At 45.5% G+C, this 27,944-nt stretch overlaps 1 protein-coding gene across 1 annotated transcript in view; it reads left to right on the top strand.

Moving 5' to 3' along the window:
• Positions 1-27,944, top strand: part of SRGAP3 (SLIT-ROBO Rho GTPase activating protein 3) — a 175,811-nt gene that overhangs the window by 8,601 nt on the left and 139,266 nt on the right. The window contains exon 2 of the mRNA XM_052776314.1: positions 523-642. Coding sequence (XP_052632274.1) covers positions 594-642 — 49 coding nt within the window. The 5' untranslated portion in view covers positions 523-593. The remainder of the gene's footprint in view (positions 1-522; positions 643-27,944) is intronic.

Raw genomic sequence — 27,944 nt, 5'->3', positions numbered from 1 at the left:
GAGGCACTGCAGGGTCAGCCCTGTGCCCCTACAGTGGTCTGACATCTCAGGAGGTGCTGGAGTCTGTATGGACACCCATCCCTGGGGTCTGCACTGGAGCAGGGATGGTGGCACTTTCCTGTGCTCAGTGAGCTCTTCATCTACAGCTCCACTCAGACTCAGCAATTACGCTAATGTAATATCCATCAGATGATAATTGCTCCACTTATTCATCACTAAAGATCTCATGATTAGCAGGTGAAGAGCCCACTGAGATGAATTCAGCTTTGACAGGAGGAAGGATACTTTCTACTTCCCTTAGGGAAGATGACACTAGCTGGTGATAGGACTGGATTTAATTGGATCAGGCTTGTTTTGTTGGGAATGGAAAACAAAACAATACCAGTTAGGGAAGAAATTTCAGAAATGAAATGGGGTTTGATCAGCAGTTTCAAATGTAATTTAGTAGATTTCTTTTCCTGAAAGTTAATGCCAAATGTTGTATTCTGCTTCCTAGCAGTTTTTCCTTTCTTCCTACTGCAGGCAGCCTGCATGCTCCCTCACCATAAACCTGTGACCTGAGGAAGGATCTGAGCTGCTCTGGCTGTTGGTTTATGGGGTCAGTCCTCAACAAGGACAAGAATTTAGAAGAACTTGGAGAAGGTGAGTTTGATTTCCAGCACTACCAAATCCATCTCCGAGGACTTGTAACCATTGGCCTCCGAGAGATAATTTTCAGAAATACAGAGTAGATCGTCTGTGGCTTCAAATTTGTTCTCTTGAAGCCATATGTGATGTCTCAAAGGGCTGTCTCCTGGTGCCACAGGATGCTTTTTTAAAATATATTTATGTTTTAACAGCTTGAAGCTATTAAATAGGTAGTGTGAGCTGGGCTTTTCATTGTTTCAAAGAAACACCTACACTGGTCCATTACTGACGTCAGAAACTGGCACAGCGTGCTCCTCATCAAACCACCTAATTGGGGCTCTTGCTAGCTAGCTGGAAAGTAAGTTTTGACTTAGTCAGCCTAATGCTGGAAGGAGAATTCAAGGCATGGATGTAAGAGAATAGGTTCTTTCAGTTTGTATTCTGACAGAATAGATCCCTTAGCCATTTATTTTTATTGGGATCCTTAGTGACACTGAGAATGTGTGGGATCTTTTAGACAAAAATCAAGTTCCTTCACTACTGTGATGAGATGTTGATATATTTTACAACTGTGGGGGTTTGGCATACTACACTAAAAACAATGTAAAATTCTCTGAACTTCAGTGTTAAAGATGGAGCCATTTTTGTGACTTCTGGTCAGGTCTGTTACATGAATCTTCACTCAATAATTCCTGCATCCAGCCTGTATCTTCTGTTTGCCTATAGCATACTTTTGAAAAAAGTGACGTTAATATAAAACCATCAGCTGGTAGAGAATCCTTCATGTGCAAGTTAAACTGCTCCCATGATTAATTATTCGTACTGTTTTTTTACAAGGAACCAGTATTTTATAGGTCTGTTAAATACAGTGCATGCCTGATGTTACTTTCCAAAGCTTTGGAGCAGAGTTCTTTCTTGTATCTTGTTGGGTAGGATCCAAGTTGTCTCCTTGAGGAGTGACTTTATATAAAAAGGAGAATGTTCCAGCCAGAAAAGCCACCCCTCAGATTAAGAATTCCTGATACTGGATCAGGTTATTGGCCCTGATAGGTCAGATCTTGTATACAGATTAACATCTGATACAGCAGAATGTTTCTTCTCATTCCCCATACAAATATATCACCAGGCCCTGACACGTGGCAGATATTTCTTTCTTCCAGCTCCTGCAGCTGATCAGATTACAAGTTTAAACCTGAGGAAAAACTCGATTATTGCTTCACATCCACAAATGTTTCTAGTACTTGGGAACACTGCTAGGCCAGTTTTGGAGAAGGACATTCTGGATGTTACTGGACTCTAGTTCCTTGTGTTTCATGTAACCTGTCAGTGCTTTCCATCCCTTCCTTGGCTGAGGAGAGCCTTGCTGTGCATTCAGTCATTGCTATCAGTAATTTTCATGTAGCTGCTTATTGCGAACAGAAAAGTTCTCATCAACAACAGCAATAGTAATAGTAATACCCACAGTGAGAGTGTGAGTATGGAGGGGAGATGAAAATACGGAAGGGGACATTCTGCATAGCAAGAAAGTCTGACATAGAAATAATACTAATTAGGGTATGAGAGAGCAGAAGTAACAAACTGGCAGCAGAGGACTACTGGACCTCGTAGAGGACAGTGGACAGACAGTTCCTTTGATTGATGTTTCGTGTAGTCATATGCCAAGAGGCAATAGAGCACTGCCATGCCGGTTTAGTGGAGATGTGTACAGTTTACACCGCCTGTGACACTGAGGAATCAAACAATTCAGGTCTTAAGAGTGACAGGAGTGACTCACTGGCTAGTCACTTCCTTTGTGTTTGTAAATGTGAGTGATTCATTAGACCAGAACTTAAGCTTGAGTAAATGATAGTAAAGAAAGGCAGGTTTCTAAGATGAAATGGACAACGATAATACCTTCATTACTAAACAGAAGAGGGGAGAGTAGCAAAAAGCCCACAAACTATGCTCTTGTCCTGGTTTCAGCTGGGACCAAGTTGAATTGTCCTGGTCTTCTTTTGAAATAAGATCTGTTTTTCTGAACAGGAAGACTGTGAAAGGAAATCAAAAGCTAAACTTTACTTGTAGCTTCTTGTACAATAAGTTAGTACCTAAATCAAAAGCTGTCTTTATTGCTGTGATGACACTGATTATTTGATATATAAACCAAAAACATTATCTCCCTCTTTCTTCCATTCCTTAATAACTAAGATGTTTCCAAAACAAGCAACCAAAGCCTTTGGAGTGTTCTAGGTCCCTTATTAGAAACTGCCTGGCTGGTCTCTGCATGTTGATGGATGAGAGTTGCTCCCAGGTCTTGGCCAAGGCTTGAGTGTTTCGAGACCTGCTGAAAATCATACAACATATCAGCAACAAGGCTGAGAAAAGTTGTGGCTTTCTCAGTTTCCTTGCTTGAATCACTTCAAAACTTCTCACTTGTATTCTTTCTAATGAATCTATTAAGTTGCAGTGTCTTTATGAGAAGGTTTTCATCAGTGGGCATGCCTCCCCGAAAAGGATTTTATCTAGTTTGATCTGTATAGTAGTTCTAGTGCACCTAGAGAGTTATGCCTGCCTCCTGGAGGCAATGTTTGTGGTGCTGATGCTCCTACCAGGAATGGCCAGAGGTGCAGATGTGTAGTTTCCTTAGGTGGGGAACTGCTCACCTAGAAAGGAAATTTTCGCACTCGCAGATTAGTTTACTTGGATATGGTAATTAAACGCCTCTTTGTAAATGACAGCATGAAGGCTCCATAAGAAGGCCTAGCACATGATTCCCTGACCTCTGGATCAGTTTTTTTTCTCTCATTGTTGCCTCTGGGGCATCCTGAACGACTGTTTTAGATTAGAGAATTAAATCCTGTTTTAAACTTCCTGTCACTTATTCACTCCCAACACTTTAATCACTGGTAACACACATCTCTGGTGGGCCTTCAGTGGTTGCTCTGCTGTGGTGTGCGTGCATTGCCAACTCGCTTTAGAAACAAGCTGACTGAACAGTGCTGATCTATGCGCTGTCATTCTTTGTTGTTCTGATTCCTTCTGGAGTAATAGCAAACTTGCCGGGCATCTAGTTTTGTATTAAAATATAGGCATTGAGAAGTGAAATAAAAAGTTTGCTCTTCCCATATAAAAAAAATTATGAGCAGTATAGAAAGCTTTTCAGTGAAAAATGCATGTGAGGGTGTCAGGCTCTTTCCTTCTGTAACCTCTTTAAGAAAGTACTGCTTTCAGGGGACTTTGGGTGATAGCTTTACCACTTCCTCTTCAAATGTCACTCTTGCTGCCTGCTTTTTGGTACTGGTTTTACTTGCTCTTCTGGGGTACTTCACTGCTACACAGAAAGTTGCCATGGATTCACTACAGAAGTGAGAGTTAAGTATTGGGATTTGTTCAGGTAACCTTTTAACCTACAAGCATCTACTTGCTAGCTGACAGCCAAGTTTACTTTGAGATAACTTCATAAAGAGATATTCTTACACACACAAATAAAAAAGAAGGCAAAACCAAAGTAGTTTACAATTCAAAAATTTTCATGGGATTTTAACCTCAAATGGTGCTGTTAATGTCTGAATGAAGTGTGGATAGATAGCCTGTGGTGTAAGCTGTAAACCAGTCAGACAGGTCTAATGGGATCCAGTCCTTTGTGCTGTCTCAGTGGCCTGTGTGGGGAAGAGCTGAGGTTGCACAGTTCAGGAGTTCTTGCTCTTCCAGTAGGGGTTACAACTTCATGGTCTTGAATCTGCTTTGACATCCAGAAAACAGGGATTTGTCAAAGTGCCTGCTGAGCTAGCATGAGCTTTAAAGATTGGGAAACTAATAATCCCTAAACTTATTTCTAACAGTTCTGGAAGCAAACCCACAATGTGTTTTTAAGATTTGCTTTCTTTGTACCTGGGCTCTCTTTCCTTGGGGAAGAAAAAGGGGGAAGAAGTGGTATACATGAACACTTTTGTTTCTTCTGATAGGTCTACCTGTGATAGGATCCTTGAGTAAACAGGATCATTCATACACCATCTTTCAAAACCCATGGCAGGTTTGTGCAATGTTCAATCCATCTGTTGTTGAAATTGCCTTCACTGGACAACAGCTGTGATGGCTTCCCTGCCTGCAATGATGCAGAATGAAAGTTCCTCTGCATAAATTACCATAAAACATACCCAGGATTCACTGTTGTCAGTAGAGGAGATCATTAAATTACTGCAGTGGATCTGCCGTGCTGCTGCCAAGACTTAGCTATATTTGTAAAATGTTCTCCATTAATGTTAGAAGTTTGTGTCCTTAGGAGTTTTTAATGGAAACAGCAAAGCATCATCAGGTGGCTGCCAAGAGAAGCAGCTCTTAGTTTTGTTGGGTTGTCACATCCTTCCATCATCATTCAAAACTTCCCCGTATGACCAGCACACGTGGCTGGGAAAAAAACAGTGTTTGAGCTTGGTGCATTTCTGTAAATGGTGTTATGCTAGCTGCAGCATTGTCCACAACACTCAGAACTTATTAAACACTGTGTGTAAATGTGCTGATTCTTTCATCAGGAGACCGTTTAAGTCTCCTGTTGGTGCTGGGTTTGTGTACTACTGGACTTGCAGCAAAGCTCGGGCTTTCTGCGCGTGGGTGCGTGCAGGGTAGCAGCACGTCTCAGTGCAGAGGTGAAGGTGCGGTGCTGGTGCATGGAGCATGTCCACAGGTCCATGGTCAGAGATTCAGCCCAAAGTGCTGTACGTGGTGGCTCAGTCCATGCAGACCACGGGTATCAGCATGTTTCACATTTTTCTGAATGGGCAGACACATTCTCCCCGCAGCGTGGCCAGGGGAACGCGCTCTCAGCATGCCGCCTCTGCTTCTACCAAAACATGATTTGGCCATTACCAGCTAGCGGATTTTCATTTTTATGTGTGGGAGTACGTGTGTATAATAAAAAGTTGCCTCCTGCTGAGAAGCCTGAATCAGAAGGACTTTTTGGATCTTTCCTGCGGCTAAGGGTTTTTCATGTGTGTTTCAGCTTCAGTCAGCAGTTCAGACTGAGCAGGCTGCTTTCATGTGTTTTAAATAAAGCAGCTTGATCAAGGAGACCACACACAAGAGAAAGGCTGCAGGAAGAGGCCATTGCCACTGACCAATGGATAATTTAAAGGAAACAAATCTTCTGCTTTCTCTCTGCTACTTTAAGAAAGTTGTTTATTTGAAAGGGAATTGTAATAACGAGAATCTAAAATGGAGATCTGCTTGTCCCATTTACTGCAGTTTGAATCGCAGCCTCTGAGTGTTTTAATGAATACACTATCACAGGAATGTACATTTCTGAAGGTGAAATTTGTTTAATTCTTTTATGAGGCAAAGTTTGAAGGCAAAATATTATCAGTTGGTCTATTCATAGCTGTAGTGGGAGGAGAGGGGAATAAAGCCCATGAAAACTTTTTGGTTTGAATTTTACACCCTGCCCCTTCTGCCCTCCAGTAAAAGAAATTCTACTAAACTTAAATCTTTAGAGCTCCATCTTTCCTCCAACTTTACTGCTAGCGCTTCTGTGGCTTTCTGCAGCTCTGGCGAGGATACGGTATTTTGGCTGTTTGAAGTTGTTGTTGCTTAAGCCATCAAAGGTGCTGTGTCAGGTGTGCTGCTTGGGTGCAGGAGGTAACCGAGGAGCGATACGGCCTGTGTGAAGCTACAGTCCTTGTACCCGGCCATCCTGCTTTTGCCCACTCTGGGGAAATAGTGGCACTGAAAAGTTGTTCTGAATTATGAAGGACGTATCTGCCTCTCCAAGGCTGTGCTGGTACAGCAAAGGCAGTGGAGCTGGACTGCCAGGCTCTCCCAGAGGAGACTGTTGTGTGTTTGTAGAGGAGAAATGAACAGTTTTGGAAAAAAAAAAAGGCAAACCAAAAAACAGTTCCCTGGACATAATAGTAGAGGTCCTTTCATTGATAGAAATTATTTGTGTCAGTGGTGGGTTAGGTATGCCTGTTAGGGATAGCTTTCCCCACCCTAACTGAAATATCCATGCTAACCTTATTCAAGTGTAAACCAAGCCTGGATGATTTCTCCTCACTGAAACAGTCTGGTCCTACATGAAATTTCTGAATTGCTAAGTCACTGCCTGTCGATGGGTAGTGGTGAATGAATTCCTTGGTTTGCTTTGCTTGTGTGCGCAGCTTTTGCTTTACTTATTAATCTGTCTTTGTCTCAACCCACGAGTTTTCTCACTTTTACTCTTCCAATTCTCCCCTCCATCCCACCGGGGGAGAGTGAGCGAGCAGCTGTGTGGTGCTTAGTTTCCGGCTGGGGTTAAACCATGACAGTATTCAAAAGGTGAAAGGAGCATGGTATAAAAAGCATGACTTCTAAGTGAATTTGACCAAACTGGAACTGTCTTTTCTTAAAAAAAATGGGACAAGGAAATGGAGGAGGTGTGTGAGGGTAACACAATTTAAAAATACTATAAGGCTAAGAGCAAAGGAACAATCTTTTGCCTTTGTCCATGGCAGAAGGGTCAAAACATTATTTCCTTTAAACTGCAGCTATAAATACTGAGATTAAATACAAGAATTTTGTTCCCCACTCTTCAACCATGCTAAGGCTAAAGGAGCGTGGGATGGAGGAGACTTTCCTGACAGTTAGGTATCTAAACTCCTCTTACTGACATAGGACCTGTGAAGCAGGAAGTCCCTACTAGTCCCATTCCTCATTCTTAATTCAGAATTCTTAATTCTTAGTCATAATTCAGAAGCAGGGGGGATAATCTTGTTGTGGCCCTGCAATGTGCCTTGTCATGTTTTCTGTTACACCTGATGTGTCTGATTAGTTCCCAAGTCCAAAAGGATACTGATGCTACAAGAATATACAACTTATGTGAGATACCACGGATACTGATGAACATCTCCATAGTTTGCATTTGTGTTTTACTAATACCTTTCATGGGAAGCTTTGTTTTCCTAACAGCTAATTTATTAGCAAGTAAATTGAGGCTTGCATATTAAAAGACCTGCCAAATATCACTTAGGGGCCAGAATAGAGTCTAATAGAATTATAAAGTCCCCCCCCCCCCCCGAAAAGCTATCTTGTAAAGTCTTTTTAATTATTCTCTAGGATGGAATCTTACAAGATCTGTAATGCATTGCAATATCAAAAGAGTTCTATTAATTTACCCGCCATTAAACTCTCTGTGACCCTGCTATGGGGATGCAAGGATTTGTAAGACGCCTAGCTGTTGTTCTAACGTCTGTTGTGCTAAACCATACATTCAAAAGATGTATTAGATGCTCAGCAGTCCTGCTATCTCTGATATTTTGTTCTGAGAAAAATTGGTTTCAGCCTCTTTTCTATAGAACCAGGCTGCTGTATTCAAAGTGGTGGCACAAATGTGCTTTGACCTCTTTCTTTCTCTGAAGTCATCATAATAAGCACCTGTCAGTAAAACTGTCCATACATAAAAGTTGTTGTTTCAGACCTTTGTTCATGACTGGTCAATTGTTTCCAACTCATCGTTAGTCATTTCTGTGGTAGAAAAAGAAAAATTATTTTAGTGAATTTTGAATAGACTACACTGACATTTGAGGTGATGTATGTATTGGGAATTAATAAGTACTGTGTACTACGTATAGCAGTGTGCGTGGCGCAGTGAGGCTCCATTGACTTTTCTGGGAAATTACAACTTCTTAAACAGCAGAAGCTTGGCAAAAATTTGAGTGACCTTTGTGACAATGACTCTGCTGAGAACTATCTTAGCCTGTGTATAACCTGTATGGGCATTGCAGCTGAACACGACTGCAAACAGTTTAGCTTAATTGTAATCTGATTTCTGCAAATATATCCTACACAGAAGATTTAAATTATGTTACTAAATGGAAATCCTTCTGTTAAGAATATTTGAAAGAAGACTGGCACACACTTAAAAGACCTTTTGGGGAGCCTGGGGTTTTGGTTTTTTTAAAATCTATTAAAATTTCTATTTTAAACATAACTGCTTTTAAGTGGGAAGCCTGCACTGTCTTTTAACATGTGAAACAAACAGTTTGATCACCTACTTGAATTCTGTTTTGCACAAAAATGCACCTTTGGAATCATATTCCTGTGCTTCTCATTTGGTAGAGCTGCTCAGAAGTGACTGTAGCAGGAGTTTGTGTTGACAGGAAGCTGGTCTTACTGTGAGTCACTCTGAAAGGGGGTTTCCATGAACGAAATGACTGAATCCTACTTATTCTGTGTGTCTATGTAACACGCATAAAGAAACTAGATACAACATTTGCAGTGTAAGATTTATCCAAATTCATCTCTGCCTTTTAATGGTATATGGCAAGTACTTAATTCGGTCCCGTGAACTATGTTCATTTGCTAACAACAAAGTTGTTTTCACCCCTAGGAGCACTAGCATGTGCAAATCAGAAATCTCATTTAGAAAGGTGCATTTCACGAGAAAACATCATCTGGACAGTGAGAGGTCTGAACGCTGCAGGTGTATAAAACAGAGAATGTAACCAAGGTGAGAACAGTGTGCGATGAAAAGACTGAATGAGAGTCACATCACATCTGCACTAACCTGGTGTTCCTTTGTGCTTTGAGATTGCTGGACGAAAGAATTCATGTCTTTACAAATAATTTTTCAGGGTATTTGTACATGAAGAATAGTGAAAGCAATATCATGATTCAGGTGATGCTTCCATCTGTGCTTCACTCTTTCTTAAACAGAAATTATTATGTGGAGAGAATACTTGACTCCTGCACATGGAAAGACAATTGGAAGAGAGTAAGAAAGAAGTGGAAAACTGCCTGTGTGCTTCCACCTTGCTAGGGAATGTGAGGTGGAAGAAGAAAGGCATGTGGGGTTCTGAGGATTCAGAATGGTGATGCTACAAGAAAAGTAGGAGCTGGTAAGAGATTTAGCTGACTTTGTGACTGATGCCAGACTTCTGGACAATTCTGAAAACATTCTTAAGAAAATGTTCAGTATCTTCACCCCCATTTTGAAGAGAGAGAGAACAGTGGAAATGACCATTTTAAATTAAAAAAAAGTTATGATATCTTTCTTGCTTTTTAAAAAAAAAAACCACGACCCACACATGTGAATGGTTTTGGAGTCTGCCTGCGTTTCTTCTGAGTTTGAACATGGCTGTTACAGTGGGATTCCTGTTCTTGACCATTGCATCTACAGCGACACAAGGACTTTGCAACTGTGCTCTCCGCTTGCGTTTTATATTAACAGCTTTGAATTACTGCTGTGTAAATGCTGGCTTAAACCAATTAAAAAACCCAAAGAAAGTGTTCATACCTTGGTTGTCTCCTCTTGAGCACTTGACAGTAAACAGAACAGACAGCATGTCCGAGAGCAGGGCACCCAGGACAGTTGCTGTTTAACCTCCTTGGGGCAGCCAGGGGGGAGGGAGGACGCAGCCCCCTCTGCAGCATGGGCTCAGGATCTGCCTGCCAGATGGGAGCTGCCCGCAAGGCCCAGCTGGAAAGCTTTTGGAGCAGTGGAAGAAAATCTGTGACTTTTTTTTCCCCCTCCCATTCCCTCTCCGCTGTGTTTATTCTACATGCTGGCAGCTGCTGCTTCAAGCTGTGGCTTGACTCATCGCACGTGCCTTGCCACCGGACTCTCCTCTCCCTCCCCTTCAGGCTGAATGACCTTTTTATCAATATTGTTTGTGCTTAATACTGGTATCGGGAAGGTGCCTGCTTGCAATGTGGTCCCCTTCTCTTTTGCAAGTGTTGTGCAGGGAGCATCACGATGAGAAACAGCAATGTGTAAATGCTGCATTTTCTACTATCTGTTCTTCTGCCAAATGCAGCAGTTCCTTCAGTCCTCGATACTTGCACAGTTCACATGGTGACTTGTAGAGAGTTATACGTGCTTCAGATTGCTGTGGGTGGACAGACCTTCCTCTTCTAGGAAAAGAAGTAATCCTGAATAACATGTATGCTTACTACTACACCTTCATCCTAAATCATTTTAAAAAGATGATGTAAGTAAGTAAGTATGATGAAAACTCAGATTTGATAGTTAAGTTTCCATTCCAAACCTACAGTCACCATAGGGGTCTCATGAAACACCACTGATCTGTATGAATTCATCATACATTTATGTGCTCTTTTAGGCCAGAAACAAACCCCTTGCATGTCCTGGTTTACCTATGAACTTTTCAGTATTATTGCGCTGTGATGAATGTTCTTTTTAAGCAGATATCTGGCTGATTACTTGACAGATTCTACAGCACTGCATTTTTAAGAGGCTAAGGGGAGATGCCTTCTGAGTTAGATATTGTTGAACTCAATCTGTGAAATCAACTGTAGGGAATCCAGACTTCACTTGAGCCCCAGCTATTTGTCATTAAATTATGAAAGTATTTTAAAGTGAAACTGGGAAAGTTGTGCAACTCCACAGGGAGCAGAGTCTAGAACAAACTCCAGGTTTAAATTTTCTTACTGTTTTTCTGCAATTTAGTGATTTGTTTGTTCTATATCCATGACTACATAGCTGTTAGAAGCAGACTTTTTTCATCAAATGTGGCTCATATGAAATACTTGCAGTCGTCACAGTAATTCCTAGTTCGTTAGTCTCCTGGGCTGTGTATACCAATCCTCTGGCAAGGCCGCCTTGCTTTCTAATGCTGCCCCACCAGTGTGCCTCGCCCTGTGCTTGAGGGAATCTCTCCAGTGCAAGACAGTGATTTGTCTTAGCCGCAAAATAATGAAGCCAGAGAATCAAGACTTGTTATTTTGGAATTCTGAAACATCATCAAACTCATTTCATAGGGGCAGAGGATGACCCTTTTGGAGTAATGAATCCAATTTACTGCTGAGACAAATTGCTATCTGTAAGATTTTGTTTTGGAGGACACGAAAATCTCTCCATAGAGTTACACGCATTACCCCTGTGTGTTCATTGCTTTTGCAGTTTGCTTTGGTGGCAAGCTATACTTGTGTTATGTGTGTTTCATTTGATGTATGTGTGATACAGTTTCCAGGGGACTAACTTTCCTACATTTTGGTGAAGACTGCAGTGAAAAACAACCTGCAGTGTTACGTTACAGTATGTTGGATGTGGCTCCCGAATGGGAATGAAAAGTGTTGTTCAATCAGTTGTGCGTTATTTTGTGGGGTAAATCAGTACATGGAAGTGAACTTTAGGAAGGTGCCAGTCTTCCCCAATTTGTGGCTTCCTTGCCTGGCGATTCCCTAGTGCTTTCACGTTGTAGAAGAGTACGGAGGTGTCAGTCTCTATTTCTGCTGACCTGGTTCTTTTTTAACCTGGATACTCTGTGAACTGGAGCTGGTTTGGATGAGAAGTGACAGTTGAGGGAACAGGGAGCAACAACTTTTCCCCCATGCTCAAACCTGAACCGCGCTCAGATAGCAAGCCGTTTGTGGATTAGTGGTATTTAGTGTTGTGCAGAACATGTTAGAGCAAAAATCTTGTAGTGTTGATGCAGAGTTTTTGTAGCATTTTTAAAACACTTGCAGTTGAAGGGCTGCAGTGTTTTGCATGCTGTTCTTCTATGGCCTGGCTCAAGTTTGCTGGTTATGAAACAAGTGACATTGCTGGGCGATTTTCTCAGGAAATAGTGCTCCCTCTGCTCTGGCCCAGGTCTGTGCACATACAGCATATTCGCTATTAGGCTGCAGCAGGCTCTGGTGCTGGTGTCAGCTCAATTTCCTCCTCTTAAGTGTATGCCAAGGGCTAGATGCCAAAAGCTGGCAATGAAACAGCTCTGGGAAGAACCTAGACCAGGAGCGAAAGGGGACGTGGGAAGGATGCCAAGGCTTACAGAAACAAGAGACAGCAACTGCCAGGATGGTGACTGAGAAAGGACCGCACCTCCCAGCACTGTTTTCCTTAGTCCAGTAGAAGGGAAAGGAGCTGTTAATGCTAGAGACAACTTTTAGTCTTTTTCTGTAAATATTTCTGGGCTATCTTGCATATCTGCCTGGGGAAAAAACTAACTAAAATCCCAGACAAAACCTCTGTGAAAACACCCTGTTCCACACATACTTTTAAGTGAAAAGAGAATGAAAAGATGAGCAAATATTAGATGAGAGGGTCATGGTACTGTTCAGTGACTATAGAAGGGGGATGCTTATGTGGTCGTGAGGATGCTGTGAGATCCCGTATAACTCGGTTCATGCTGCCCAGGAACAGGAGCCTTGAAACTTGTTTGTAAAGAAAAAATGGAGATTGAATAGGTCCTTCAGGCTGTGACATGAAAAGAGCTATATAAGTAGCTCTTTTTGAGTTATTTGAGAGAGAGAGAGAGTAAAGTGAATGAGTGTGAGAGAGGATGGAAGAACATCCCGAGTGCAGGTAAATCAGCACCTTGTGACGAGAATGAAGTGTGGGCTTATATGTATGACTTGGTTGACATTTGATGTGTCATACAGAAAGTCAGAATGCAACCATTAGAAAATCACGAGTTAGTCCTTGAAAACCATGACACTTCCTTTAGAATAATGAAATTACAATTAAAACAACAGCAGCTTGGGATATTGCTCGTCTTTCTTTGACATTTGAGCCTTTACTATGCTCCTGGATCTTATTTTTCAGGATTTTTCTCTGCAGCTTTGAGGCAGGGGAACTTAATTAAAAACTGAAACGAAAGATTAATTTGTTATCACTGACCACCAAGGTCTGCCTCAGCCTTGGTCCTGGGGCCACCCGTCTCGAGCCCGGTGTGCTGCGCGGTGCCTGCTCTGTAGAGCCGGCAGCACCGTGATTTCTGCTGGCAGGTCGCTGTGTCTCGCTGCGTGTCCTGCGAGGTGCGACCCGCTCCCTGGCCTGGCCGGTGCACCGAGAGGCTCTGCGTTAGCTGCCGGTGAGGCTGCTGTGGAAGGCAGACTGGCCTGGCCTTGTAGCTTGGTGCAGATAAATCGGTGTACATCCCTTGTTCGATGCTTGCTGCCGCGCAGTGACTCGGTCGGTGAGTGCACGCCAAGTGCCATTTGCCCCGGGCAGCCTGCAACAGGCGGTGTGGACTGAGGAGAAGGGGGGTCTGGGGCCAGTTTTGGGCTCTGCTGGTGACGTGCTGTGTGATTTCTAGGGAGTTTTGTGCCTTTGTTTCCTCTCACCTCAGCCTGTCTGTTCTGATTTTCATTTTGCCAGGACAGGAATATCAGGATTATCTCTTTCTCAAGAGCTAAATGCCTCTTTGAAGTATTTGAAATTAAAAAAAGAAAGAACTCTTCTCTCTTCACTCCAGCCTTTATGTTAAATTAAAATCTCCCCCAATATGTTGCCTCTAATACAAATGATAATACTGGCCTTGAATCCCTGTGAGCAAGCAGGCTGTATTGTCGTTTGTATTACTGTTGAGATAGCCAGTTAGATCTGACAGCAACATTTTGCACCGATTTTGGGCATATGGACAGCTGGCAGAGCACTGGTGAATTCCTGTTTTACACATGTGTTTTTACTCTGCTCCTCAGATTTTGGAGCGGTTGCATCCAATGCACATCCCTGAAATGCCAGTTCTTTGGAACAGTTGCCCCATAACGTAAGGTTATGTCCGAAGAGAGAGGTGTTTTTACAGTGAGAGCTAACTGAGTATCACACCTCTGCAGTGCTGTGAAATTCCAGTGCAACAGGACATAGATCCTTCTTAAACCTGATGCAGGTAGTCAAGGTCGCTGCCATATTTTCTAGTAGTGAAATGGATAAAAAAGCTCATCTGGCTGTTTGAGAAGTTGAAACCCCAAATATGTAGGCTGCGTCTCCACTTTGCCTGTGGAGATAGCTAACTCAGGCTTTCGCTCTTGATTTTCAGAGAGGTCAGTGCCTTGATTTCTGGGCTGTGTTTTTGGAGAGTCCTCAGTAAATGGAAGTTTTCTTTTTTGGAGTAGTGTAGTCCTGAGAGGTCTCCTCTGCCTTGGGAACACTGCCACTGGTGAACATACCCTGTTACTTTCCATTTCAGAGGTTCTTTAATTTGGGTGAATTATTAAAAAATGGCAGCACATTTTTGGTAGGTTTAGTCCTCAGCCAGAGCAGCACGGTGAGCTGGGTCACTGCACTGCTGGTGGTGCCAGCTGGAGGAAGAGGATGGTGAGGAGGGGCGAGGAGGCAGCAGGGCAGCGCGACCCTCTCAGCAGTGGTGTGACCGTACGTTGCTTAAGCCCGGCACGAAGCCACGCTGACAGTCTGATGGCTCCAGCAGCTCAGCCCCAAGCAAGGATTTGCTCAGGTGCATCTCTCATTAAGTAACAGCACCTTTGTTTTGCCAGGGGAATAATTAACGACCTGTGTTTTGCCAGGGGAATAATTAACAATGGTGTTCTGAACCCTTGTGCTCCTGCACCCCGCTGTTTAATCGCGGCAGGTCTGGCTCAGCTTTTCCTTCCTCTAGGACTGCCTCTCTGAGCATCCTTTTGCTTGCTTTGGGAGGGTGGTCTTTTTCCTTAACACTGAAAAACACAGATATTAAAAGTCCACTGTAATTTTAAAAAATTCTCTACTATTGTTTAACCAGTAGCTTTTCTTATACCATGTACTTTTTATTATCTTGTGACAAAATATCTTTTGTCCTCTTTTCCTCCTTGAGGCATTTGAATCTAAGTACATTTAAGCATCTATGAATCTGTATACATTTAAATAATAGCTAATGGATATGCCACTGTCACTATAACCCAGATTTTTCTTACTGCAGTGATTAGAGGGAGGGTAGGAAAAGGAAATATATCATAATGATTGGCACATGAGAAACCAGTGCCAAATCAGTGCCAACACAGATTAGTGCAGCTTTTTCTCTGGAAAGCTAGCATGGCTATACTTAGAACATGCCGGGACATTCCTGATCTTGTCTAAAAGGAAGGATTCACATGCACCTCATCAAGTGGCATCACAAGAGGAACTGGCCCAGTCTGGGTAGCGGAGGTGTGATGCACAGCTCTGCTGGGGCAAGCCCCCAGTGCGGTTCAGAGGACTACTGGAACAGACCTCTGGCAACAAACAAGCTGTTTCTCTGCCCACCTTCATGTTTCACAGAGCTGCAAAAGCAGCACAGTCAGTCAACACACAGTAATTTTAAAAAAGGGAAAGGAGAAACCAAACATCAGAGTGTAACTGAACAACAGCAGGGTTGCTATTTTTGTCAGAACTCTTTGAGCCTTCCTGACACAGTCCCACACAGTTGCTGCAGCTCTAGCGAACACAGCGCTTCATCTTTGCATAGTGCAGCTCTCCAGCCAGAAGAACCTGCTCAAATACAATTGGTTTTACTGCTATTGTTGAAAATCCCTGCTCTCCTGGGTCTCCCTGTTGTGAAAGCTTCCCCAGCTTATCAATAGCATATCTATTATGTGACACTTGTCCTTACTCTGAAGCTCTGCCAGCTACTGCTAGGCAGCGTCTCATCACACAGTAAATCTGCTTTTAACTGCATTGGAACAAAAGCCTAATGTAGTGTGCAAAAGAGGAAGAGGGAGACAAAAGTGATAAAAATCAAATTAGATTCACTATGCACACAAATTTTCAAATGCAGAGCACAGTGATGCTGGGAATAGAGGGAAGAAAACAGCTTTAAAAACAAGGCGTAAAAGCAGATTGCTGTCCTTGCTTCACTTCTGGAGTCGCTTTGCATTCTGCAGGCACAACCAGGGGAGACCACAGTCAGGGCTTAGGCAGATGTGCCCGCAGCTAATTACTGTGGCAGTTTAAAATACTACTCCCTTTCTTCACTAACGGGCTGTTCCCATTCCCATGGCCGAAGTAGCATCCCCATGGTGGTGAGCTGAGTGTGGTCTGTGAGCCCTTGCTCTGTGCTAGTGCAGAGCTCCATAGCTTAGCCCAAGCTGCAGCCAGGATTTACAGTGAACCGCAAGGAGCATCGCTGTCCTCACAGCTGAGATAGGGTCCAGTGACCCTCGTCAGACGGTGGTAGTGCATGGCTTGGGCATGGGACACCTTATTGCTGTGGACATCTGCCCAAACCCTTCTGCAGACCCAGGAAGGGCGCTTGGCCAGTTCCAGGCATGCTGATATAGCATATATTAGCAAAGTGCTTATGTTGCTTCAGCTGTTCCAGGAAAGTTTGATTTATGCTGCTACAGTAAATAGCCTTTCTTCTCGATGGGAAGGTACATCTCTATCAGCACGATTCTGTTGGGTTCAGGTTTTCCACCAGCAGGGCCGTGCCTCCAGGACACAGGGGCAGAGCTAGCCGGCAGTAATGGTGTAGGTTAACCCTGACTCTGCTTAAAGAGGGAGGATCAGCTGCTCTAGCCCCAAAGCAGCCGCTTTATTAGGATAACAGAAAAAACCCTGCACTTCCTCAGGCCTCAGTGCTTGCGGTGCAGCTTTGCTGTAGCACCACGGCAGCACTGCTTGCAGCAGAGGCTGTGACTTGCATTAGGGAGGCACGCCAGCAATACCTGCGGTTGGTGGTACATGCTGGAAGGGAGCCTGGCTTTTCTTCATCCAGATCCAATACTTCTGGGCTGTAGGAGTGCATTCAATTCTCAAAGGTCCTCCTCCAAATACATCTGAAACTGACCCGGAGCCAACTGAAATCTGTGGGAGATGATCTATTGACTTCAGTGGCTTTTGATCCAGACTGCAATGGTGCCCTAAATGCACTTGTCTTTGTAGTCCCACCCTGCTGCAGTTCCTGTGGAAGCATGGAGTACACAGTCTGGTGCTGGCTGCAGGTCCAGGCTCTCCCTGTGCTTTCATCCACTCCTCCTCTCATGGGCATCCTTAAGTATTTTCCAATCTGGTTTTTCAGCTGCTGACCCAGCAGCAGGGAGCTGGACGGGAAACAGCCAGGCTTTCCCAGGACTCGCACGGGTTTGGTTTTGGGGTGATCAATCAACAGCTGCTGTTGATCAAGCGATATAATTAATACTGTCCAACCTTTGCTGGTAATCATGTTGCCTTCATTAGTGCTGCGCGGGGGAGTTTCACCCTCCTTGCAGCTTGTTTTTGAAAGCAGCTGCCTTACCTGGTCAGAGCAGCAAGTTTTAATTTTGTTTAATGGTGAAGAAAACCCGTGTTCAGGCAACACTGAGGAGGGGAAGGTGGAGGGAACACCACTGAGGACTGCAACGTCCTGTGGGCATTGGATTATGCCCAGCCGTGGTCCAGGCTTGGCATGGATGCAGTTGCTGCTGCAGAGGCACGTCCTTGTTGGGCAGAAGCTCTCAGTAGCTGTTACCTGTGAATGCTGTTTGCAGCTCAGTGTTGCGCTCAGAAAACATTCCTGGTCTTCTCAATTTCATGTTCCCCCCTTGCACATTCGTCAGGCTGGCCAACCATCACAGCTCCCAGTTGCACCTTTGGGATGTGAAGGTGCCGATGTGTTAATGTCGTTCTGGTTTTGCTCCAGGGATGGAGTTGCAGCCAAGTGGAAGGATTTGCAAAACGCGTTAAATGGGCCCTATGTGGGAGTTCATAGTGAAACGTATGGTGAGGGCTCTGGTACACCCCTGGTTCACTCCTCTTGCACGAGGTTGTGCTTGCTGGCGCGGCTAGCTGGTATATGCCTGCCTGTGCCACGGCTGCTTGCTGGCACGGATCGGGGCCGTTCTGCGTTCACCCTGTGAGTGGGGCCTGTGCTGACAGGTTTGGAGCAGGTAGCCAGTTACTTTCTGCTTTACCTCAGCCTCTCTTTTCTTCTTCTTTTTTGGATTACCACTCTCATCCTTTTCCTTCAGTGTTTTTCTTTCCTCTTTTCTCTCTTTTCTCTCTTTTCTCTCTTTTCTCTCTTTTCTCTCTTTTCTCCTTTCTCTCTCTTCTCTTCTCTTCTCTTCTCTTCTCTTCTCTTCTCTTCTCTTCTCTTCTCTTCTCTTCTCTTCTCTCTCTTCTCTTCTCTTCTCTTCTCTTCTCTTCTCTTCTCTTCTCTTCTCTTCTCTTCTCTTCTCTTCTCTTCTCTTCTCTGCTTTTCCTCTTTTGCTTATCCGTATAAAGCCAATACATCACAATGGGATTAATTCTGGGAGCTCACTGTATAATAACAATAATAATTACCAGTGTTCTCCTCCTTTTTTCACCATGTGAAAATACAAAAGCACATGCACTGTTACATGCCTTGTACCAAGGGTTGGCTTTACCTTACAAAGCAAGTCTGGGTGTAATTTGGGCCTTAGCAGACGGGAATGTCCGAGGAAACAAAAACTGCTAGAAACAGCATGTTGCAGTGGTGCAGACTGAACAGTTTTCTGTCTGCCTTTGCAACAAAACACTGGAGAGCCAGCCCTTGAACGTGCAGGCTGTTTCCCTCTTCACTGTGGCCCTTCAGTGCATATAGCTGTGATTATGCTAAGCTACTTCGCATTCAACAGAGTTGGTGGAGGAAATCGGAAAATCCCTGTCTGTTAAATTAATACTGAAGCCAAGAACTTGGGAAGCAACTTGTAATTGGAAGTGTTAGTGTTTTCTTGTATGCACCCAGTGGCAGATAATCCATGGGACAAAACAGTCATGAATAATGCACTGAACCCATTTCTCTGTGCCTAGCCTGAGTTCCTGAAAAAAGCTCATTCCTCCAGGTGGGCTGCTACCACGCAACAGAGACCTCAGATATTCTAATCAAACCTTTCAGTCTGTTGGAGCTGCTGCGGTGCACGGGCCAGGTTATTGGGTCTCCGTACGCCGCAGTGTGTGTCAGCGTGGAGGGTGTCTGTGGCTGCTGCGGCTGCTCAGCCTCTGTGCCCCCACCTCACCTGTCGGCACCGATGGAGCAAACCCTGGGGCAGTGGAGAAGTGAGCCTGTACTGTGCGGAGCCACGTGTGTTACCTGTGAGTGAGGACTTCGGACGGGGCGAGGAGCCTTAATTTGCTCCAAGCTGTGAAAAAAATATTCCTCTGATCACTGAACTTGATCACTCTATCTACGCTGCAGAGGGGCATAGACGGGCTTCCTCAGACCCTAGTCGCCTGCCTGCAGCAGCAGAGACATCGGCACAGGCTGTAAAACCTGCCTGGGACTTAGCCAGACTTACTAGGGATGGGGAAGGAAAGCTGTGGTTGTACCCCATTAGCACGACTGGTGAGCGATGGGAAGGCTCTTGCACAGCCCTCCGTCAGGTGCCTTTAAGCTGCGTCCAGCTCGGTGTGCTGGCCCCACTCACGGCCAAGCTGCTCTTTGCACACCAGTAGCTTAGTGCTGCATTGTGAATTGTGTGTAACAGCAAAGCAGTCGTGTCCTTTGCTGTTTGGCACAACTTGCTTCCAAGCCTCTGGGACACCTGAAGGTCTCCCAATTTGCTCTTGCTCCTGGGTTCTGCTAACATCAAGTTTTCTGCAGAAACTCCACTTGCACAAATACATTTAGCAGCACAGCGCAGGGTTGTGCACAAAGAAAAGAAATGAGTGAATGCTGAAAGGACGAACGCTTGTGTTTTGTTGCCTCAATGTGCAATTGGCGCAGTGTTTTAAATGGTGGCACTCGGTAAAGATGTTTCCCTGATTGAAAACAGGAGGAGAAGCTGTTGCTCCCTTGGGAAGCATCCAGAAGAGCCCCTTGCAGGATGGGGTGGGGGGTTTAGCCCGCCCTGGCGGGAAGCGGGCAGAGGCTGCTACAGGGGGTGTGGGACGTGGGATGTGGGATGTGGGATGGGGGATGCAGGATGCAGGTTGGGGGATGCGGGATGCAGGTTGCGGGATGTGGGATGCAAGATGGGGGATGTGGGATGTGGGATGGGGGTTGTGCAGCTGGCCTGGCCCAGCTCATGTCTCCCCACGGGGGCTGCAGCAAGCCCCCAGCCCTACTGCTCACTGAGTGCCTGTGCCGGCCCCAGGCTGGGGCATCCAAAGTCCCTGTGCCGGGAGCCACTGCCTGCCTCCTCCTGGTTAGGATTCATTGCCATGCAGCAGCTCTGCATCGCTTTGGCAGCCTCAGCGCTGGTTTAAAGAGTGGTTTGAGGGGGATGGTGTTTGGCTCTTGGAGGGAGTGGAGAAGATGCTGTGGAGGCGGGAGCGGACCTGGGAGGTGATGTGCAGGCAGTTCAAGTAGGGCTCAGGCGGAGGAGAGGTGAGACTGTTATGTGAACCTTGTGTGATTAGTTGTGCCAATGCAAGTGTGTTTACCCAGCCCGTTATGGTGCTTAGGTGGACAATAACACTGAAATTTGTCATTTTGATCTCTTTCTTCTCTTTGCTGCACTTCTCTTTCTCATGTTTTCCCCTTTATCAATGCTTTTCACTGTCCTAAGCAGCACCAAAACTGTGACAAGAAAATGGTCTCCTCTGTTTTAAGAGAAGGAATGACTGTAATAATAATTCAACAGGTGAGCAAGATCCTCTGTGATCACTCTTTCTCAAAAGAAAAAAAAGCACTGACTGCTTTCCTTCCCCTCCCTGTGTGGGTTTGGAGAGCTGTACGGCTGAGCCATGAAGGAGAGGAAGGGCTTCCTACTCAGGCGTGTGTTACTGAGAAGGGGTGCTTAAAAAAAAAACCAAAACTTTCCACTCTGTTTCAGGAAATGACACTGTCGTGCTGGAATTTACAATGAAGTTGTGAATGTGGCTGGAGCCCGGGGCTTCTCCACGAGAAGGCCCCTTTGGCCAGCTGTATTCAGCTCTAATGAGAGGGCTAAATTCTCCCTGAAAGGCGTGTTTTCCATTTGGCCCCTTTTCCTTCATCAATCGCTGTCACTTTAGACAGAAGGCCCCGCATGCAGCTTCCCTTCGGCTTGTGTGCCACTCTGGGGCCGCGCTCCGCGGAGGACAGGCTGGCCTACTAAAATGCATCTCTGAGCCCCCCGAACAATAGCGCTTTGTGCGAGCAGCACAGTGCAGTCTCAGTTTCCCAGGCTTTTCCTTTTCTCCTCTCCCCTCTCCTGCTGGAAGCCGCCGGTGATGCGGGAGCGGGCAGAGGCTGCTGCCACCGGCCGCCGAACAAAGAGGCGAGGGGCTCGGGCGTCCCTGCGCAGCGTGGTGTTCCCTGCTCCCCGGCGCCTGGGTCCAACAGCCGCAGGTACTTGAGGATCATTTGCCTCAAGAACAACAGAGCTGAGTAATTTCAGCAAGAAATGCAAACCGGGGTGCAAGCAGGGCTCCAGCCGTCGCTCCAACAACTTCACGGGCAGGCAGGGTGCTGCGGCCCTGGGGACAGTGGATGAAGGCAGCCTGGGGTCCCTCCGGCGAGGGCAGCGTGCCATGGGGGGCTTACGGTCTGCTCCCGTGTGCCGGGCACCCTGGCAGCCTGGCAGCTTGCTGCCAGAGGCCTCCGTGGCTGCAGGCGTCCCCACACTCCTGACACCAGGACTTGCTACTCCGCAGCTCTGTTCAGGGCAGATAAAGATGCTGGAGTGAGGAGCAACAGGGTGAAGTTTAAAAAAAAAAAAAATAGGCTGAGTCTTTGCAGCAAGTCGACGGTGCTCATTAATACGGGCAGGACAGCAGTGATACCTAGCCTGCACACAAACTTTGCATCAACAGACATGAGAGTACCCCCCAGAAGAAAGCAGGAATGCTAACTCCGTTTACAGATGAGGAAACAGGGGTACACCCAAGACCTTGGTGTCCCGGATCAGACCCCATTTCTGTCCCAGTGGGCTCCATGCCCACCCGCACGTTCCTCCTGCCTCATGCTCCTCACTGCTGCCAAACAACAGAGACTGATGTTGGAAACACCCGGCCCCGGTGAGGCGCGGGCTGTGAAGGGGGAAGGTTTATCAACCCTTATTTCTCTGCATTGTTGGCAAATAAAATCAAGCATCGTGTAAGGTGGGTGTGCTGTGATGTGCAGTGACTCTTGTTTTGTTGCAGGGATGTTCAGGGACCATCATGCCCAGGCTGGGAGGGTGCTGGTCCCGCTGGGCTGAGGGGGGGCAGTGAAGGGGCCATTTCACAGGGACGGATGGGCAGGCGTGCCCCGTCCCCTGGCAAAGCTCCGGCGTGGCTGCCCTCTGACTGTGACCAAAGCAGGTCCAGGCTTTGGCCATCCTGTGCTTATGAGTTCTGGATCCCAAAGTGCCTAAAAATATGATCAGTGGGTTTCATATTGCAGATGGAGAAAGGGAGATCATGTGTGGCTGAATTAATTGCAAACAATAAATAGCAGTGACCCAAATGTCAGAAAGCAAGTCAGTGCCCGACAGCCACTGACACACCAGAGCGTTTCTTTGGCTTCAGTTGGACCCGACGCACAGGGGTCTGGAAGGTCTGCCTTGTGCAACGAGCCCCGAAGCTGCTGTGGTCATGAGCCCAGGAGCTGCTGCGGTCTGCTGCCCCATGCCCTGTCCTCATGAGCTACTGTGCCGTCTGCATCATCTGGAAAGAAAGTGGTAGGAAAAGCTGTTTCTTATTTATAGGATGTGTAGTCACAAGCAGTCCTAATCTGCAAGGTGCAGAGCCACTGATGATGTAAATGGATCGAGGAATAGCTGCATCTTGCATGTGATAAAAATGGGCTCAATCCTACAAAAAAAAATTGCCATCGTGTAGCCTACAGAGAGGAGCTGAAAACACAGTTCTTTTTGTGTGATAGGCTTAATATCTGCAGGATCTGGCCTTGTATCTGTAGTCATTGATACTGCTGGATGTGATTGATTGTTCATAAACAGTAATTCAGGGATGATAAAAAGACGTTGTTAAAAGAGCAGCAAGCTCCTCCTCTAGTGCAAGTTCTTTTTTTGGTCTGTTGCTACAGCAACTCTCTACTAAGAACAAAGATGACAGCAAGATATTAAATTTTGCAGCAACTCAATTGACTCTTGATTTGCCGCCTTCTTTGCCTTCAGTAACTGAATCCTACTCCGCTAATTGTGTTAGATTTCAGATAGAAATCATGCCTTCCTGTGACAAGAATTCCTGCGTTGCTTTTTCCTCCTTCCCCTTAGAAACCAATTAAATCAAATTAACTTATTTAAATTCAGTGGGTGATTATAAACACCAGATTTCTTGGCTTTATTTCTTTTGCATGTGGACATCATGTATTTTAAGCCACAACTCATATTCTGTACCAAAATCCCCAAAGCCTTAATATTCTTTAAAAAGAAACAAATAGTTCTTGGCAAGTTCGGTTTTGGCAAAGTTCACTTTATGCCAATGGCATAGAGCAGAAATGTATAATCTACTGTAACAGAGGTCGTCTGAATTTATGAATGTTAAAATTGTTTTTAAGGCAATACTGCATTTCAGTTCCTTTCCCCCCACCCCACAGTCTTTATTTCTTGTAGGGCAGACCGCGAGAAGGCCCCTGAATCTCTATCTCTGGGTTCACTTCTGCACATGTAAAATGACCCCATTATGGTAGAACACAGTGAGACAAATGACCCCTGTAGTCTTTGGTGGGATTGTCATCTTCAGAGCCCCAACCCTCGGCTGTTGGAGGTCAAAAGCTTCTGCATGGAGACAGTTACAGCTGAACCTTTGGAGCAAACATTCTGTCGCTCTGCATTCGACTGTCGTCTGTGTGTGCCACGCGTGACGGGCACTGCTCCGGACAGGGTTAACTGTGCTCATCTCTGCGGGAAATGGGTGCAAGGGGAAGAAAGGCCAACGAAGTTTGCCTTAGATAACACAAAACATGAAATGCTACTGGAACTGTGATGGACTTCTGGGAGCAGGTGACCAGGGGAGAACAGCACCATCCCATATGAGCAAAGCATAGGTGAAATCACATCCAAACTACAAATTCAGCTGCAACAAATCATACAGGTTTGTACTGAAGCCTTGGAGCCCACGGGAAGCCAGGCTGGCAGGCGGCATAGCTGTGCCCCGCGTGGTGGGAAGTGCCATTGCCCTGCAGGCAGGCGAGGAGACGACGAGGGTGCGGGACCGTGCTGCATGGGGGACCTGCTTCTCCTGGGGGTGCAGGGTGGGGGAATCCTCACCCATGAGGGGGGAGAGAATCGGGGGAAATGGAAACAGAGAGGAACAATGACATACGGGGAAAGGGGGTTGACTGTTGCACAGGAAATATTACATATTTAGCTTTACTCTTAATTAGCGGGAGTACCAATAACAGTATAGCTCTGGCAGCTTCAGATTTGGCAGGGTGTGTACAGGAGGAACTAGCCCAAGCAGAAGTCTGGGCCACCGTGGTTTCAGTACAAGATTAAATCTGAGGAAGTAGAGCAACGGAGTGAACCAGAAACAAGGTTCCTGTCGCTTTTCCCTGAGAGCTGTTGTGCAAAAGCACTTATTTGTGGGCTTAAGTAGTACAGGGCAAAGGACTCCAACCTGTCCTACAGATAGGACTTAAACAGCTACTTGGATTTCAAATGCACACCTTGGATATTAATATGCAAATGACAGCGTTGTGCAGGTGATGTCCTTCCTAAAGGGCCTGGGACAACAGACCCTCCCACCTTTTGCAGGGACAGCTGTGAATATTCCTGAAAGGAAGGATGTGGGTCAGTGTGGAGGCTCCCGTGCTGAAGAAGTGTGTCTTCAAGCCACCTTTCACCACTGCCTGACACCCTGCGCTCCGTGCCATCGGAGCGGGCGCTGGGCACCCTTTCCCTGAAGCAGCGGCTGCCCAGGCACCAGCAGAATCTGCAGATCGCAGCAGAGAAATGAAAGCACAGCTTTGACCGCACTGTCTTGGTAATCTCCCTGATGAAATAAGAGGTCACAGATCTTTAGCAGGAAACTGTTAGCAAGACACCGTTCACAACTGCTTAAGCAACGTGCAGGGTAACTTTGGCCTTGCACGGTTACACCAAATTCTGAGTTGACTGTGTGACTCAAATGCCTTTTACAGGAGAATTACAGCTTCTGGGAAGAATTGCTGTTGCCAAGTTGTTTATTGTAGTACCTTGCGCTTTTAGTCACAAGTAAATATTCCCATTTCTTACAGTCACTTGAATTATTGACCAGCGTAATGCTAAATTCTGCCGTTACTACAAAGGCTTAAAAATGGTAACAGTGAAAGACAGGTATCCAGATGGCTTATATTTTTAGAGTGCTCTCTTTCTTCTCTGAATATTAATGTCTTCAAAGATACTACACTCGTATCTTTTGAAGATATCCTTCTACTTACGACTGAGCTGTTGGCAGCCCAAATAAAATAAAAATAAAAAGCAAACTTCTGGGATGCTTTACCTGGAAAGGAACATGTTGGCTGCCAAATTACATCCTCCTACATGAACTGTTTGGGAGGCAAAGAAGCCCTCTCTGCTAAGAGTTCCCGGTAAAAATAGGCTTGTTACCCGTGAACGTTAGTGAAGGCAAACTGCAGATAACCTGGAGAATAGATGGTAGAAGCTGCTTATAGTAAATTTGCTGCACCAAGTCTTGTTTGGTACTGCCCACAGCAGATCATTTTTCCAAAAGATTGCCAACACTGCTGTGTTGGCTCAAAGCCGTTGTTGTAGGACACACAGAGAGCTCCAGCACAGATGGGCCCCTGACTCTGTCACCAGCTTTGTCACTGCGGCTTGTGCTGAGCATTGCTTCCAGGACTGCTAAAGGAGGGAGTCTGGGTCAGCTCACCTTGTCCTCGTAGATCTGCATTGGAAAACCTGCGTAGTGTAAGAAAGGCCATAGATGGAAGTGACAGCGATTGCTCGCGGTTCCCTTTTTTCCACCTTACAGTTGCAGCTTTTCTTTGTTCATCACCCCATGGAGACTGCTCTCTCCTGTGCTGTTTGAAGTGTGCTCTGTCTTTCAAGGATTGTAATGAAGCAGTTACAGGTTTTGGGTATTTTGCTGCTTACTGTGGGGCTGCTGGGAAGGGCTATTTCCCGTCTCCTGGTGGGAAAGGGGAAGAGAAAGCATCCACAGGTTATGCCTAGGAGTCAGAGCTTTAGTCAGTGATGCAGGTCCTGAGTGCAGTAGGCAGGCTATCAAGATCCTGCTGCAGTTGCAATATGAAATGTGGACAGGAAGGGGCTGCTTTTTCCTAGGTCTGCTCCCTAGTTTGTTCTTCCAGCTCTGTATCTGGTGAAGGAACCATACCAGTGCCGTCCTAGAGAAATGCGACGCATTTTTCATCTGAGCACCTCAAATGGCTCAGGAATGTCTTAAGCCTTGCAGCCTCCCAGAATTTTCACGTGGAAAACCTAAGGCAACGTGGAAACCAAGATTCATCTTTGGATGCAGTTATTTTGGGTGCAAAGGCAGGATGCATTGATATAGCTATGTCAGTGCCAAGTTGCAATGGCACTTCATTACACACAGATAAAAAAGGGCACAGAGGGAGAACTAGTTCTCTTGTTATTATGACAAGATAACAGCACTTTGCTGGCAGGAAAGAGTATGTAAGGTGCAAAAAAACCAAAGGTGATGTAGTGCAGCGCAAACAGCTTCCATATTACATGTCTCCAACCAGTTTATTCTTACGCTGGGCAATGTGTATATGGAAGTTTTCTTCCAGCAGAAGTTCAGCTATATTAGTGCCCTGCAATATCTGCAGAGCAGACAAGCCATCAGGGCCGGATTCTGGTTCTCTAGTTCATATTTAATAGATTTTATTCCACCAATGATCCCACTGAAGATGAGCCCTTCTCCTGCGTGAGCAATCCCTCCAAGTCTGGCTGCTCTCAGCAGTTTGCTGCAGGTCACACGAGCCCAAGGAAGAGCCCACACCTCCTGGCGACCCCTGAGCCTAAACTGCAATAGTTGCTATCACTGAGTAGGGGTCTACCGCAAATTGCCAGATAGGTTGCAAAGGGTCCTGCAACACATCAAAGGTAAAGGTCCGTCCCCCTTCCCCAACTCCATCAAACCAAGGTATAGCATAGGGAATTCTGCCTTTCAAAGATCTCAGGAAGGCAGAAAGACCAAGGAAGATTTGGGGTCACGTAGCATGAGCTGCCTCTCTCTGGGATGGGTAACTGGCAGCAATACTGCAGCTGTTAATCCTTGCATAAAGTTGTGAAGGGTTTTAACAAACAGCTCCATGTCCATATCAGCTGAGGCTTGGCATGCCCACCCAGCCTGTCTCCAGCCTACCTCACTAATGTGAGAGTTAGTATGACCAGAGGGTCTGCCCAGCTTATGGCAGTAGTATGCGAGTATCTCTCTGGAAACAGTATTTGCATACTCTTCTAAGGCAGCTGTGTATATGTTAAGCATATCATGAAACACTTACAGTCTGAAGCTGGAAACAAAGAGTGCAAGACAACTTCTGCCTAAAGAATTTTCCTTAATTTAGGAATTGCTTTAAGCAAACATTACCCATGCTTCCTGAGCACACACAAGGCTACAGCCCTGGAAATAATCTGCATTAGCCTTACTGGAGTGACCACGTTGCCATAGTTACTGTTGGTTTCTCTATACCTCAAGCTTGAAGAATTTATGATGATTAAATCCCATCCCATCCCATTCTTCATTTAAAAATTCTGTGTTCAAAGTGTCACAAAGTGAATTATAATGTAATCCTTCCTTTTAAAAAGCTGTTTTAAGTAGAAATTCTGCAAAGGATCTTAGACGTTGATATTTATTAAAGATCATTAATTCGTGATTGGAT

This window comes from Harpia harpyja, chromosome Z (assembly GCF_026419915.1).
Source record: "Harpia harpyja isolate bHarHar1 chromosome Z, bHarHar1 primary haplotype, whole genome shotgun sequence".
Lineage (NCBI taxonomy): Eukaryota > Metazoa > Chordata > Aves > Accipitriformes > Accipitridae > Harpia > Harpia harpyja.
This window is presented reverse-complemented; position numbering and strand designations above follow the sequence as displayed.